The sequence below is a fragment of the Triticum dicoccoides genome, chromosome 4A (assembly GCF_002162155.2).
Source record: "Triticum dicoccoides isolate Atlit2015 ecotype Zavitan chromosome 4A, WEW_v2.0, whole genome shotgun sequence".
In the NCBI taxonomy this organism is placed as follows: domain Eukaryota; kingdom Viridiplantae; phylum Streptophyta; class Magnoliopsida; order Poales; family Poaceae; genus Triticum; species Triticum dicoccoides.
In genome coordinates this window covers 14712011-14728299 of record NC_041386.1, presented here as the reverse complement: position 1 = coordinate 14728299, position 16289 = coordinate 14712011, and the positions used below count along the sequence as shown (strand labels likewise).

General features: G+C 47.9%; 1 protein-coding gene across 1 annotated transcript; it reads left to right on the top strand.

The window, feature by feature from the left end:
• Positions 1 to 379: 379 nt before the first annotated feature.
• On the top strand, positions 380 to 11039 carry LOC119284637 (primary amine oxidase-like). The gene is made up of 8 exons (XM_037563787.1): positions 380 to 1297; positions 2936 to 3320; positions 3389 to 3502; positions 3581 to 4213; positions 8679 to 8801; positions 9787 to 9886; positions 10020 to 10168; positions 10438 to 11039. The coding sequence occupies exons 1-8, from the start codon at positions 438 to 440 to the stop codon at positions 10666 to 10668; spliced, it is 2595 nt and encodes an 864-aa protein (XP_037419684.1). The 5' UTR covers positions 380 to 437; the 3' UTR covers positions 10669 to 11039.
• The last annotated feature ends 5250 nt before the right edge of the window (positions 11040 to 16289 follow it).

Below are 16289 nucleotides of genomic sequence, written 5' to 3'. Positions count from 1 at the left end.
ACAGGCCCGAACACAACTCCAAATCCCTACCCAAAAAAAAAAGGATAAAACGGACGTCCGTTTAAGGTCGCGTGGTGGAGTTGGCCTAATGCCCATGCCGTGTGAGCCAGCCGCGGGACGGAGACAGGCGCGTTGGCCTGCAAGTCTGTCACGCTTCGGTGGTCAGTGGCGAAAAACGGGACATATATCTGATCCGACGGTGACATATAGCCAAGGACATCAAATGCAGAGGCCGTTCCCGCTTTTTTATTTTTATTTTGAAATGAAATGAAAGAGAAATCTCATCCGACACACCTTATCCAGCACCGCCTACCTGTCAGCGATACAGCCACCTTGTGTTGCTCAAGTGCTAATAACCACGTTTTGCCACGCGGTCGACATTGCTGTTCACTTCCGACTCAGCACCACAGCGACGGAGCGTTCCTTCCCCTGGATCGATGATCCTCCCCTTCATCCAAACCTCAGCTCGCGCCGAGCCGGCCGCCCGGGCGCCGCTCCACGCAATGCTCCCGCTCCTCCTGTCCGCCGTCTCCATCCTCGCCGCCGCCGCGGCGTCCACCCATCATCCGCACCCGTTCGACCCCCTCTCCCCCGCGGAGCTCACCGCCGTGCGCGACGCCGTGCTCGCCTCGCCGCTGGTCCCGGCCCGCCCGCTCACCTTCCACTACGTCGGCCTCGACGAGCCCGACAAGCCCGACGTCCTGTCCTACGCCTACGGCAACTCCGCCTCCTCCTCCCGCGCCGCCCTGCCGCGCCGCGCCTTCGTCATCGCGCGCGCCGGCGGGCAGTCCCACGAGCTCCGCGTCGATGTCACCGACGCCGCCGCGCCGTCCGTGCTCGCGCACGCCGTCCACCGCGGGGCCGGCTTCCCGACGCTCACGCTGGACGAGCAGTTCGCGGCGGTGGCGCTGCCGCCCGCGCACCCGCCGTTCGTCGAGTCCGTGCGCCGCCGCGGCGTGGACATGGCCGACGTCCTCTGCGCCGTGTTCCCCGTCGGGTGGTTCGGGGGTGACCCCCCGGCGGAGGAGCGGAGGGTGGTGAAGCTGCTGTGCTTCGTGGCCGGGGCGACGGCCAACTTCTACGCGCGGCCGCTGGAGGGCGTCACGCTCGTGGTGGACCTCGACCGGATGGCCATCGTCGGGTACAGGGACAGGGTGCTGCTCCCGGTGCCCAAGGCCGAGGGGACGGACTACCGGGCCGGCAAGGCCGGGCCGCCCTACGCCGGCCGCGCGCCGGCGCCCGGCACGGTGGTGCAGCCGGAGGGCAGGGGCTTCGACATCGACGGCCACTTCGTCAGGTAACTCTCGTACTACCTCCTTTTTTTTACTGCACGCACGTGGTATACTGTACCAAAATCGATATCAAAATGTCGCCGCGGACTTTAAATTTAGCATGTGGACAGGGGACAGCAACTTGCGCGAGTGTGACATTTTCTTTTCTTTCTTTCTTTTTTGAGGACAGAGTCTGACATTTTCTGTTGCTCTGGTCACTGCAAAACGATTCGTTGCTGGTTCGAATCTGAAAAATATCAACATTGGGGCAAAACACGCACACGATGTGCACGAGGCCACGATGACAACGACGGATAGTACTCCCTCTATTTCTAAAAATTTGTCTTTCTAGAGATTTTAACAAATGACTATATACAAAGCAAAATAAGTGAATCTACACTCTAAAATACTCCCTCCATTCCATAATGTAATGCTTTCTTTATCTCTGTGCTTCAACTTTGACCGTAAATTTAACTACCATGACCGATTGCGGCGGGAGCAAAAGTTATATCAGTGAATGCGTATTCGAAAGAAATTTTAATTATGTAATTTTTTCTCCCGCCGCAGTCGGTCTCGTTCGTTAAATATATGATCAAAGTTCGACCTCGGAAAGCGCCGATGCACTATATTTTGAAATGGAGGAAGTATATCTATATATATTCATATATGATGGTTCATTTAAAATTTCTAAAAAGAAAAATATTTAGAAACCGAGTGAGTAGAATACAGTGGATAAAGATCACGGCTTCCACTAATCACCAGTCCTGAGTCGTGACACGCTACCCACCTATGAGTACATTTGAACGGCTTGTCTCATTGTCTGGCTGGGATTGATATTTATCAATAATCGACTCAGAAATAGCTTGTTTTTGCGGGGGGACTCAGAAATAGCTGTAGTTGCACGTAATCTCTAAAATTAGTGACTCCTCGGTTTAAGAGTTATACATCGAAATAGACACACTCACATTAACACAATGATACATTAGAAATAAGAGTTACAAAAGTGAGGGGTTTGCTGCCAAATTCCATCACGCCCAGCACCCCCTCTCCTTGCTCCCACCCACTCACGGTAAGTCAATGCCACATTGACGTGCCACGCGAACAGCGCATACACCACATTTGGCCATATATGGGGGAGACACCGTATTTGCAAGTTTATGCAAGTTCAAGCACGCGTTTCATGTATTTTATAACTTTATATATCAAACTGACCATTGAGCATAAATTTAGACACTCATAGTGTATTTACCTCAACGAAGATCTAGAGAAAGCCATGAATAACCAAAGATCCTAATTGAAAAAAAACTAGACTATCATGCTGACGCGAGATAAGATCCTGGGATTCTCCTTCCTCTCACCACTGGAGCAACCGACGGGGGTGAGGGAACCCCGGTGATGCTTGTAGTCGGATCGCCCTCTCTCTTTTCTCTTTTTTTTGCGGGAATCTCTTTTCTCTTTTCTCATGCCGTGGCAAAACCTATCGGCCTTTCTCTGGGGAATTATCCACTGTTTTTTATGCGAAGTTTTGAAATTTACTTGGCATGTATATGAGCTACATCGAAAATTTCACAGTACTTTACCATATAAAAAATGATGACACGACGATCAGACCTTATATTATATTAAAGAAAAACACTCATCGGTCTAGCGTGCTACGACCACAGGTGGGCCAACTGGGAGTTCCACGTGGGCTTTGACGTGCGCGCCGGCACGGTCATCTCACTCGCCTCCATCCACGACGCCGAGGCCGGCGCGCGGCGGCGGGTGCTCTACCGCGGGTTCGTGTCGGAGGTCTTCGTGCCGTACATGGACCCGGTGGAGGAGTGGTACTACCGCACGTTCCTGGACGCCGGCGAGTACGGCCTGGGGCTCTGGGCCTTCCCTCTCCAGCCCGGCGCCGACTGCCCGGCCAACGCCGCCTACCTGGACGGCTACTACGCCGGGCAGGACGGCAAGCCCGTCGAGAACAAGAACATGATCTGCGTCTTCGAGCGGTACGCCGGCGACGTCGCGTGGCGCCACACCGAGGCCGGCTTCCCCGACCGACTGGTAACCAATCGGCCCATGCTCTATTGACGTGCATGAATACGAGTCATATGACCGATCCTCTGATGCAGATCACGGAGGTCCGGCCTGACGTGAGCTTGGTTGTGAGGATGGTGGTGTCGTGTGGGAACTACGATTACATTTTGGACTGGGAGTTCAAGACCAGCGGCTCCATCAAATTCACGGTATGAATGTTATGTGATCATCAATCGAAGAACAGAGGCAATCAAATTTGATCGATGCAATGCGCCGCTGCGTTGCAGGTGTCTCTGACCGGCCTGCTGGAGGTGAAGGGGACGGCCTACACGCACGCGGACCAGACCACGGAAGACGCGCACGGCACGCTGGTGGCGGAGAACGCGCTCGCCGTCTACCACGACCACTACGTCACGTACCACCTGGACCTCGACGTGGACGGCACCAACAACTCCTTCGTCAAGAACACCATCGCCACCAAGCGCAACGAGGGCGGCACGCCGAGGAGGAGCTACTGGACGGTGCGCCGGGAGGTGGCCGAGACCGAGGCGGACGCGCAGGTGGACGTGAACGCCGCGCCGGCCGACCTGCTGGTCGTCAACCCCAACAAGCGGACCCGGATGGGCAACGAGGTCGGTTACCGGGTCGTCCCAGGCGGCGCGACGGCGGCGTCGGTGCTGGACGACGACGACTTCCCGCAGAGGCGCGCCAGCTACTGCAAGAAGCAGGTGCGGGTGACGCCGTACAGCAAGGCGGAGAAGTGGGCGCCCGGGCTGTACGCCGACCAGAGCACCGGCGACGACGGCCTGGCCGCCTGGAGCAAGAGGGACAGGGGGGTGCGGAACGAGGACATCGTGCTGTGGTACACGGTGGGCATCCACCACATACCCTACCAGGACGACTTCCCGGTCATGCCGACGGTGAGCGGCGGGTTCGAGCTCCGGCCGGCCAACTTCTTCGAGAGGAACCCGTTGCTCACCACGAGACCGCCCGGGCTTGACCAGCCGCCTCTCGTGAACTGCTCGTGCACCGGTGATTCCAGATGATACGCCGTGCGATCCCGATTGGCATCATACGACAAATTGAATTCCCAAAGCTCTGGAACCCACAACAGACCAGCAAAAAAAAAAAGGACAGGCTAGGTGCAAGTTAACTGATTTTTCCATTTGGGTCAGTTGCCACAAAAAATCGAGCAATGCTAGACGTACGGACATTTTACAGGGGGTTTACAGGCTGAGGGGTTGTGATTGGCAGAGATTTAATTAGCAGGACGGCCGGGGGCAATTAGATGAGGCCACGTCGTTTTCCTGTAAAGCTTTGCATGAATTCAGTCAGTCCAGACACCGGGTCGTGTACGTGTAGTATTATTGATAAAATTCAGTCAGTCCCTTACTCGATTGTTCCTCCTCCCTCTGTTCCTAAATACAAGTTTTTATAGAGATTTTATTATGAACCACATACTAGTTGCTCACTTCAACATCTAGATTTTTTTAGAAGACTTCATCATCCAGCTGTAACAAAGGTTGTGCATTGGACCTTGATATTCATGCATAGGGCCGGGCCAGCTACTTCTTTGCGTAGATCAACGAGAGCTACGTGATTTTTATGTGTACTTGAATCACCATGGATACAATCCTTTGTAGCTGGGCGCCTTCAAACCAGACGAGAAAATCATCCGAAACTAAAAAATATTTCACTTGACTAAAGAATACTAAGGCTGCGTTCGGTTTCTCTCGGCTCCATTAACTCCGCTCCCGGAGCGGATCAAACTTTAGCTTAATTTGACCAAGCTGCCAAAACCCAGCTCCCCAACTCAACGGAGCGGGAAAGTTCCGAACAGGGCCTAAAAAGGTAGGTCTTGGGCTGAGGCATATAAATTCCATTTTAAGTTTGTAACACAAAATTAAGCACAAATAGAAACCTGTTAACCCGATAGGTCTTGGGCTGAGGCAACAGCAAAGGACAATACAAAACCGGTTACCCCGATAACCAAAAGAGAAAAAGGATCGGTCATCGGTCAGCATGAAATTCTAGTACTTGTGGTGAGTCCGGTTTTGCCCTATCCAAAGAATAGACGAACGTGCAGCAAAATCAAAATCAACCTGCTCCAAATTTTGTCTCAGTCGATTTTCTTACAGGAGCAATAGGACCTGCGCAGCCATAAAACAAAAGATCTACCACATACTCGTGCTTGGTTTGAAACATAACATAACTGACCTGATACCTAGTAAGACACAAGACAAAAAAAATGTGAATTAGCGGGATCGTATTACTCCTTAAGAAGAAAGAAAATGATTTTATAAAAAAAAATCACATAATTTACACATAAAATGCGTCTTTGTATTACCCTTAAAGAAGAAATAAAATTGCAAGAAAAACTAAAGACAATCAAAATAATGAGGTTTTATAAGAAAGGGTGAATTGCTGGCATTGGTATTACCCTTTAAGAAAAAAAGTAAATGAAAAAAACATAAAAATAACTTGCACATAATTTTGCACTAAGTTTGCACTTTTTCAATATGCAAAGAATAAACATATAATAGTGTATTTTCGCATTTTGTATAATTTGCCCACATATTTGTAAAGTACTTGGGTCTATACTTGAGCATCAATGAACAAGTATGTACATACTAAAATAAATCAAAAACCCGACCTTTTACAACCACGAAAAAAGGAGCCTGCCAGATACTTATTGGTGTGAAACATAACAGAAACTGAACCGATGCCTTGTAATTCACAAGGCTAACAATTAAAAGTAAATGAAGAAAAATAAATAAATAACAAAAAAAGTGTTCTAAGAAAGAATGAATTACTAACATTATATTACTCCCTCCATAAAGAAATATAAAAGCGTTCAGATCCCTTGATCTGAACACTCTTATATTTCTTTACGGAGGGAGTACCTTTTAAGAAGAAAGAAAAAGGAAATTGTAAAACAAATAATAACAAAATATGTACATAGCTGAGGGAATTGACTGCAACAATTGTTTGATTACATCATATGTGCAACCGATAGGGAGCTTGAGAAAAGCCCGTTAAAGTGTGTGAGAAGAAAACTGTCTATCAATGACACATACAAACAATTTCTAAAGCTTATTATTAGGTGATGAGGTGACATAGTTGCACGTGCTCGAAAATAGTTAGTGGGGGCTAGCTTTTTCGACATAAAAGATAAAAGATTTAACCATCCGTTTTAATCAAGATGGCATATTGTTGTGATTTTTGTCATAAAGTTTGTCAATGATTTGTTTCCACAATGTGACGATAGTTGACCGTATGTTTTTTTACTCACTGCAAAAATATGGGAATGCTAAAAGTCCAATGTCATATTTTTAAGCATGACAAATTAAACGCTTTCACAACAAATTGTGTTCACATGGGGATGGCAATTTCTATTGCCAAGCCTATCATTTCCTGGAAAAGAAAGATGGCAAGGATTCGCCATGCTTGCTATACTAAATTGCCATCCTCGCAACAACGTAATTTGCCATCTGGAATTCGACTTGCCATGTTATAATATGTGACCTTCTATTTGTAGTAAAATCCAAAAACAATAGGATCATGATAATGTTGGTTGGTTTTCTCCCAGATTGTTTTTACCAAGAACCTCTTTCGTGTTTTCTTATTTCAAGACAAGATAAAACTTTTGTAGTCAAACAAGACAAGGTAGTTGAACCCTGTTCAACGTTTAAGGCATTGGTTAGAGGGCTATCGGTACATGGCGAGCACACACCCTCGAAAGTCTTAAATGGGCCGACCCATTTAGGGGACATACTACCTATTGCGACTTGTTTATCGTGGAAGGTTTTGGGAACGTTCTAGCCGGTTTTATGAAGCTTCTGGTTGATTTTTTTTATTTTTCTCCTTCTTCCTTTTTTTCTTTTCCTTTCAGTTTTCATTTTACATTTCATGAACTTGTTCTTCAAATTCATGATCTTTCCTGAAAATCGTAATTTTTACTTATTCATATTTTTTTAACTTTGTGATTTTTTAAACTGTTGAACATTTTCAAATTTGTGTTTTTTACTTTATCAATTTTGTGAATTCGCAGAAATCTTTTCAACTTGAAGAATTTTTCTGAATTCTCACGAACCTTTCTTGACTTTGCAAACTCTTTCATATTCGTGTTTTTTAATTCATAAACTTCTTTGATATCATGATTTTTTGGGAACTTTATTGGACTTCAGAGCTTTTTTTGAATTCGTGACCTTTATTCAAATTCATAAAATTTATTTGACCTTTTCATATTCACGGACATATTTCAATTTTGTGAACTTTTTCGGCTTAGTGATTTTGAATTCATGAATATAATTTTCGAATTTATGGATTTTATAAAATCACGAAGATTTTAAAAAATCTTTGTTATGTTCTCAACTATTTCAAAACTAAAAACAACCAAAGATCCAGTTTTTTCCCTTTTCTCTGTGGGGAACCATTTTTTTTCCTAAACGAGCGACACGAATGAGCCGAACTGGAAGTGTGCAATAATCCGGATCGTGGCACGGTACGGCCCATAGGCAATAACAGTGGGAAATGATGGCCCATAAGCAATATCCACTGGAGCCCAGAAACAGAAACAGAGGGAAAATGGATGGCGCCAACCCACCTTGTCGTTCCCGCCAAAAGGAAGCAACAAAATTGTTCTCCCCATCTCCGATTCCCAAATCCTGAGATCCATCTCCCTCCCTCCATCCCATGGCGGCGTCGGCGCCGACGGGCTGCTTCAAGTGCGGCCGCCCCGGCCACTGGTCCCGGGACTGCCCCTCCGCCCCGCCGTCCTCCTCCACCAACCCCAACCCCAACCCCAACCCCGCCGCCGGCGCCGGCGCCGCCCGCTTCGCCCCCTACAAGCCGAGACAGTTCTCCAAACCCGCGGCGGCTGCGGCTGCGGCTCCGGCTGAGGGCGAGGAGGCACCGCAGGATGGTGCTAAGAAGAAGAAGAAGGAGAGGACGACGCGGCCCAAGCTCACACCGGACCTCCTCCTCTCCGACGACGGCCTGGGCTTCGTCCTCCGCTACTTCCCCAAGGCGTTCAAGCCCCGCGCCCGGCCCGGATCCGAGGTATGCCTGCCGCCGATCAACTCCACCCAGCGGACAATGAATACCTCCTTTCTCTGCAGATCCTGTTCAATTAGATGATCAACCCCGTGTAGAAACTGTAGATGCAAAGTCACATCTGCTACATGCCGATGCTTTCATTCCTTATTATACACTTTCAGTAATTTGCTGCATATGTGCCATCAGAAGTCAAAACATTCGAATAGATAGTTGTAACCTATGTGTGCTGCACATGAACAAAGAATGTTGCATGATGTTGCTCACTGCACACCTGTCCTTATTCGGATCTCCGTTGGCCTCCTAAATGACTTACTGTCTTACTGTCAGGTGGAAGACCTTGGCAATCTGATCAAGCTTTACGCGGACTGGCACTCTCGCTTGATCCCTTACTACTCCTTCGATCAGTTTGTGCGCAAAGCTGAGAAAGTTGGGGCCAGTAGCCGCGTTAGGGTAAGCTTCTTTCTCCCTTTCAGGGTTTCCTTCCATGTTGTTACAGGTAAATTGAGTAGTCTTCAGAGCAGTTACAGGGTTTCCTTTCAGGGTTTGATTAGCTCCTGAAGTGTTAAGTTGCTGCCACCACTAGCATATGCTATCTTACTATGGCATGATGTCTTTGTAAATCTCCTCAATAATGAATCGGTATAGTAATATTTTTATGACGATAGGCAATGGAAAAGCAACACATTAACACAAGGTTATTCTTTTAAGTGAACATAAAAGAGTACAACAATACATCTGAAAACAGGAGATGTTATGCTCGTTGCCATTCACTTGTTCAGAAAATACGCCTTCTCACCAGTCTGTTGGTTCTTGTCATGGCATAAGATTATGTTTATGGGGAATATGTGTTGAATTATCTTCTCTTTGAGATATTTCTCCCTTTCGGGGTTTCCTTCCATGCTGTTACATGTAAATTGAGCAGTCTTCAGAGCATGATCAACTAAACTGATTTGATTAGCCCCTTCAGGGTTATGTTAAGTCGCCGCCACAACTAATTTACTATGCTACTTCACTAAGGCATGTTGGCTGCTTAAATCTCAATAATGACTTGGTGAAGTATATTTTCGTGAAGATAGGCAATGCAAAAGGCAAGGGCCTGCAGCACATTGACATAAAGATCTGTTAAGCGAACATGAAAAAGTAAACACTAGTTCCGGAAAAAGAGTTGTTATGCTCCTCATCATGCCACTTCAGAAAATATGCCTTCTCATCAATCTGTTGATTCTTGATGTGGAGCAAGATTATGTTTAGGGGGAATATGTGTAGATTTAACTTGTCCTTGAGCTATTTCACATATTTCAATTGATTTGTGTGGTCTAATATGCCTAGATAACTACTTGTGTATTTTAGTTTTTGGCTGCTCCCATCATGTCAATCAACCTTGTTCTCCCTGGACATATGTATTTCTCACTGACACTGTCCTTCCTTATCTTAGAGATGCATTTCGGAATTGAAGGAAAGGGTTGCCAGAGGGGGGGATCCTACACTACTGCATCAACCGCCAGTGGAAGAAGTCATACCAGAGGGAGAACCTGGTCTGACCTCTTTGTTTTGTTTAAAGTGCACATACTCAAATCTTTATGATTCTAGATTGAAAGTACTTGCATGTATCTCTAACCTGTATTTGTTATATTCCAGTAACAGCAAATTGCTCACTATCTGTTGCAGATGGAACCACACAAGAAGACCCAATCCTGGGGACAGAATCTCTGTCGACGGACAATCATGAGGATGTGGACCCATTTGCGATGGAAAGTGATGACGTGGATCCCATGCAAGAGGATTTGCTAAATGAAATATACGAAAAGACAGCCGATGTAAGTCAATACTCTGCCTTGTTTAACTTGACATGGCTGTTGTCAGCTCTAAGGAGTAAGGACACATATGTAAGTTCCGTGTGATTCATCCCATCCATGAAATGAAAATAGAAGGTTCTTCAAAAGCAAAAACTGTTAGTAACAGATGCTGCTAGTGTTAATATCCTGAAGCCATGCCTAGACATTATAGGACTCTGTACTCTAGTTACTCCAGTAGGAGTGTTATGCGGATTAAAAAGTGATGCATTGTTTCGTTGATGGCACAACAGGAACCTGTAATAAGATCTGGCGTTGAAAGCACTGAACAACCCGTGGCTCCAAAAGAGGCAGAGAAGCATCAAGATGGAGAGGAGAGTGGCGGGAGCAAGCCAAGCAAAGTTGAGCTGACGGAGGAGCAGAAGGCGCGCATGGAGGCTAACAGGCTCAAGGCGCTGGAGAGAGCGGCAGCAGCTCGGGCTCGCGCATCCCAGTCGCAGCCTACTACTGAAACCACTACCTAAAAGCGTTCAGGGTTTTGAATCACTCCGCCTTGGATGTTAAACTGTGTAAGAAGCATAGGTGGTGTGTTTCCTTCAAGGGCCAAGGTGGTGTTCGTTGAAGTTGAGGTGGAAAACCCAGAAAACATTTTACTTCCGCCGGTGTGGAAGTCGGTAATCTGTTTGCCAGAAGAGTTGGAGTATATTGCTGTGCTGGTGGCGGTGGACAAGCTACACAAGAGATTTTGGCCAAACATGCACTAGCTGTTTGCTCGCAATTTCCCATGTGTCCTTACGCATCTGTTATGGCTCCTGATTGCAGCCCTGGGACATGCAGCAGGAATTTATGTATGCATACTTAGATGTTAATCGTACTATTTGGTTTGTTCATCTTACCACCGTTACCTTCTTCTTCCTTATCTCTTCTTCTCGATGCTCCGCTCCTGTGAAGGAGGAGGTGCATGGAGGAAGATGAATGAGGAGGCGGGTGCGCGCGAGGGTGAGGGACTGTGGCGGAAGTGCACCAGGCTGTGGGCAGCCCAAGCTTCAAGGACGTCTCGCCACCGGCGATGAGCAAGGAGGAGACACAACGGCGTCACTGCCGTGCGCTCCGCGGCTCACGCCAGGAAGTGACAGAAGTGCTTCCGGATCTTGTGCGCAACTCCTTCTGCTCCGACATCCAGCGTGCACGACGCGTTGGCGGCGAGGGCGGGTCTTCCTGGCGTCCTGGTGCGCGTGCATGCCATGGTGCCCCTTGGTGCCAGCGAGGGTTGGGCTGCTGGTTTTGCGTCGTCGAGACGGAGAGGAAGCGGTTGGTCTTGAGCGCGGCTAAGCGGCGCGGGACCGAGTGGAGCAGGAGCTGGCTGTGGTCGGGCGAGTTCGGCTGCTGCGGATGAGCAGTTGCAGCTGCTCGACGGAAATCATTAGCTTGGCGAAATATTGTTCTGCTTTCTTAATTCCCACGCCACGCATGCGACCTCGCTCTTTGCCCTTCTCTCCATGTAGCGGTGACGGAGCCATTTCCTTCCTTGGTTAGGCGAGGGCGCGAGGACAGCCAGGTCATAGCAGCACGCGGATGAGGGCACGAGGCGCGGCGGTGCTATCTCCGATCTTCTACCCCGAAACGACGGAGGAGGAGTCTCTCAATGATTCATGAAGGGATGGCGCGCGATAACTTGAGGGAGGCACGCGAGCTGCTCGCATCCTGGCACAACGCTCGCGGCTGGTGCAGGAGTTTGCGCCACTGATCTGTCCCTTTTCCTTTACAGCTTTCCTTCTGTTCTTGCATCTGTGTGAATGAATTATACCATGTACGTGTGAATCTGTTAATGCATGTGTGCTAGAAGCGATTTTGCATGGTACTACATATTTGATACAAGAAAATTAGTAAACTGACGAGTAAAATTTTGAAGATGCTATGCGATTCTTTTTTTGTATTTGCGATGATGATGATGACATGGACTTGGTTTAGGATTTAGTAACATCATCACTTAGATGCCAAATAGTTTAATCCCTAGCTAGGAAGTTGTTAACATAATCCCTCAGAGCCCATCATTAAAAAAATGAGCTTATTTTGCATAGTTTGCTACGCAAAAGTGATGTGGAAAGAAACATTTGTTCCCACCAAACAAGGCCTACTAATTAAGCTCCGATAATGAAGAGGAATCAGACCCATCCACGAAGATTACTTGGCATATAAACTTGCCATGATCTTGATGAAGTATACTGCAGATGTATTATCTTGCTATATATCAACAATCAGCGAGTTGACGATTACATACATAAAACTTGCAATGATGAAGCACTCCATGACAAATAACAGTAAATAAAAACTGAGAACTTGATGTCAGTGCACAGCTTTATCCCTCCCCTCCCTACTATCCACTCCCCATCTGATACATACTACTTTCAGGAATTATATTCTGCTCTATGATGTCAATGCACACTTTTATGTAAATTCTGTTATTTCAGTACCTGCAAATGTAAGTGTACATTTTGTTATTTCAGTACCTGCAGTGTAAGTGTTATTATTATACCACAAGTTCACACATAGTAGACCTTGCTGTCAAAATTCATGTTTCCAAGCTTTGAGATCATCTATGTAGATTCATAGCATGAACAGACTATTTGCACATATAATTATATATAAAGAATCAGCAAAAACTTCCACGTTAATCACCAGAAGCAGTTTAATTGCATTATTAGCACTATTTTGTCCTAATACTGCCAGTTACCAAGATCATTCCTTGTAGGAAGTAATTGATATGTGCTGATACAAGGACGCCCTATATTTAGAAAGTATGCTGGGAGCTATAATAGCACCAGTTACGAAAACATGCAGCTAATATTTATGTGGAGTGTGCAAGCTCTTTGATGATGATATAAGTAGGAGGAGTTCACGGTTTTGGGTGTTTTGTCTACTTGGAACAGGGCATATGTGATTGGGCTTTGTGATTTCAGGTGCCAAAACAGTAGTACAGTGTCATGATCATATTAGGAAGCTGAGTGTTTAAGACAGGCAGAAATACTGGCACGCATATGCAACGATTTTTCTGATGTGGTGCCCCTTCGTATGCATCCACAACGCCCATTGACTGAAGTCCGTATCATCAGTTACACAGGTAGCTGCCCACCTGTGGAACGGCTAGAACACTTTGCAAAGGCGCTCTATCATTTCAATATATCAGGATGATTTGATTTCAAGCTCCGGTCACGTCTCTATTCCCATTTGAACTTCTCTGGTATCTTGTGTGTCTTTTCACTGTGCAAGTCCCCGTCATGTTAGTTACCTTTCAGTACACCATGTTCAGTTACAATAAGAGAATCTTCTCCGGAATGTAATATTGTTTTCTTTCCATCTAAGTTGTATGCCATCTGTAATATAGTTATGAATGCAAACATTTTCTCTTAAAATGCCTTGTGGGATGATTACAATGCAGTTGTTTCCCTTTAGTTGCCATCTGATGAAAAGAGTGTACACGCACAATATTCCAATACTTACATTACCCCCTATTAACGGGCGCGGCGTGCCGCCGCGCAGGGTTCGCTAGTAGTTACTTTACATGAGACCTGAAGCTCTGAATGTTGATGAGAATTGGATGGTTTGCATGCAGGTTTGTGTGGAATCATGTGTGTCCACGAAAAACCTTTGCGAATACATTAGCCCTGCAGAACAAACTATCCTACTTTTGAGGCCAACATGTTTTTTTTCTATATAAAAAACCGAGTTGGTGATGATGGTATGCCTGCCATCTTGTAATATAGACTGTCCGATTTATATCTGATGGATAGAAAGCAAACTATGACAATTTTATAAAAAAAATCCGCATCTCTCTCCACATTTATAGATAAGACCTTGCCTCGTTCATCCTTATCTCCCACAACCTCATTGCTGAACAATTAAAAAAGAAAGTCTCTTGAACAATCTGGCATGGTGGCCGCTGCCGGCGCCGTCCATCCCCATGCCTCCGCCCAGTCTGACCACCAGTCACCACCACGCCCCACTCCTCACCTTATCTCTCATCTTTCTAGAGATATCATTTTTTTGATGAAATTCTCGAGATACCATTTTTCCGATAAAATTCTTGAGATATCATTAGTTTTTACACATGAGATTACTCCTGCATGGGTGAATCACAACAAGTGTTTTCTAAAAAATGCATCTTGATGTTCCGTGCAATGCACGGGCATCTTGCTAGTGTTTCCCTATTTTTTTTCTAAGAACAGGAGCCACCACCAGAACTGAACCTGAGCAAGGCAATGCTGCTGCATTCATCATTGCCACGAGCTTTGCCATTCTTAAATCCCCCCCAAAAAATGGACTTTACATTCTTATAATGGCATCGAAGCATAATACGCGCATGCATGCACATGCACGGATGGAACGCCCTTATCCCAGACCAACCGAGCAGAGCACTCGAGTTGGGCGAAAAGGACGCCACGCCCTCCTCCAATTTCCGTTATCATGGCAATGCCATGGCGATCAAACTCAGCTGAAATCATTGCGTAATGCCCTCATCTCGTCCTAGGTAGCGCCACTGCGCCAAGTTGCCGACTGGCTGCAATTTGGTCACCTGTGGAAACCATCTTGACCAAATCGAGCCGGCCAATGGCGCCCCGGATAGCTACGTCGAAGCTGAAAGTGCCACCGCGTGCGTGCGTGCGTGCGTGCACTGGGCTTGCTTCGTACACAATGCACGTAGCTGGCGCTGCCATTGTCACTGTCACGGCTCGCCCTTGTAGGGTAAGTCTGGATGTTACTGGACGCACGCTCGGACGCTTCAGTGCCACCTAAAAACGATTGTCGTTTGGAATTGGATTCTTACATTTTTCTTTTTCAAACCTGCGTTAATACTTCACTCCAAAAATTTCAGACTGGTGTGAAAGGAAAGGAAATCACTCGTCCTTTTTCTCTACCTGCGGGCTTAAATCGACACTACTATTAATTTCAGTGTCAGGGTTGGACCCTGATGATTGCCCGGACAGCAACCGAGCCCACCCTTCAATTGATGAAGATAAAGTGCGAGACCGATTTATATATCGGGCGCATTGCTGAAATTCAGGAATTATTGGAAAATCAAAAGCAGAGCAGGGAGAGAAAGTGAGAAACGATGCATGACTCGTCGATGCGGTACAGTGGCACACGGGCACGCAATCGGTACACGGCATCGGTTCTTGATGTCGCGGTGCTATACACACGACAAATTCAGACCGACTCATGCACGATAAACTAAATTCAGCCGGACATGCGTGCATGCATCGGGACATCTACCGCTGGATTTCCATGCCGTGCATGCATCGGCCACATGGATCGTGCATGAATCAGTTTCGTGTCGGTAAACACTCTGCGTACGTGGACGGATCCGCCGTGTCGTGTGTACATTACGTTACACGTTGCAATCCAGCTGGACGGAACGAGTCCACGTACGCAGAAGAGAGCGCCGACCTGAACAAAGAGATGGAGACGGGGAGAGATCTTGGGCTTCAAGTCTCGTACTGATGGCGAGGCCTCGTGGGCGGGGGGCGCTCGCCGGCGGATGGAGGAGGGTTGCGGCGTCGCCGTCGTCCGCGTCAGCTCACCCGCCCGTCACGCCACGGACAGAGACCTGCCCGGATCTCCATCGGCGACGCGCCTACGCCCACTGGAATGAAATGAGTCGACACGAACCACGGCAAGCAACGAACGAACAACACAGGCGGGAACCCCCCTGTTTCCAAACCCAGAAGGGGAGCCCGTATCCGACGGGTGCAGTGCACGCAGGCGCGACCGTGCGGCACGGCCGCCCGTCCGATCGGAGCCCGGTCGCCCGATCGGGCGAGCGGGCGAGCGATCGAGACCTTGACGGCTCCCCCAACCCCACTCGGTCCCCGTCCGGTCGCCCGCCCCCGGTCGCCGTCGCCGTCGCCGTCTTGCCTCCCTTGAACGCTCCCCCTCCCTCCCTTCCCCCGCACTCCACAACGGGATTCAGCTGGCTCGCCGCCATCTGGGCCCGGCGCGTCATCCGTGGCCGCCAACCATCACCAGGAAAGAGAGGTTTCGCGCCGTGCTGTCTGCGCGGGCAGGTCGCAAGTTGCACTCGCCGAGCGGCTTTCGCTCCCCCGCCCGCCCGCCCGCCCGCATTATAATAACCGGACGAGGCCGCGCA

Coding starts and splice junctions, on each gene's coding strand:
- LOC119284637 (XM_037563787.1), top strand. CDS start 438: ATGATCCTCCCCTTCATCCAAACCTCAGCTCGCGCCGAGCCGGCCGCC. Junction 3,503..3,580: donor GCGGCTCCATCAAATTCACG/GTATGAATGTTA, acceptor GCTGCGTTGCAG/GTGTCTCTGACCGGCCTGCT. Junction 9,887..10,019: donor CATACCAGAGGGAGAACCTG/GTCTGACCTCTT, acceptor TATCTGTTGCAG/ATGGAACCACACAAGAAGAC.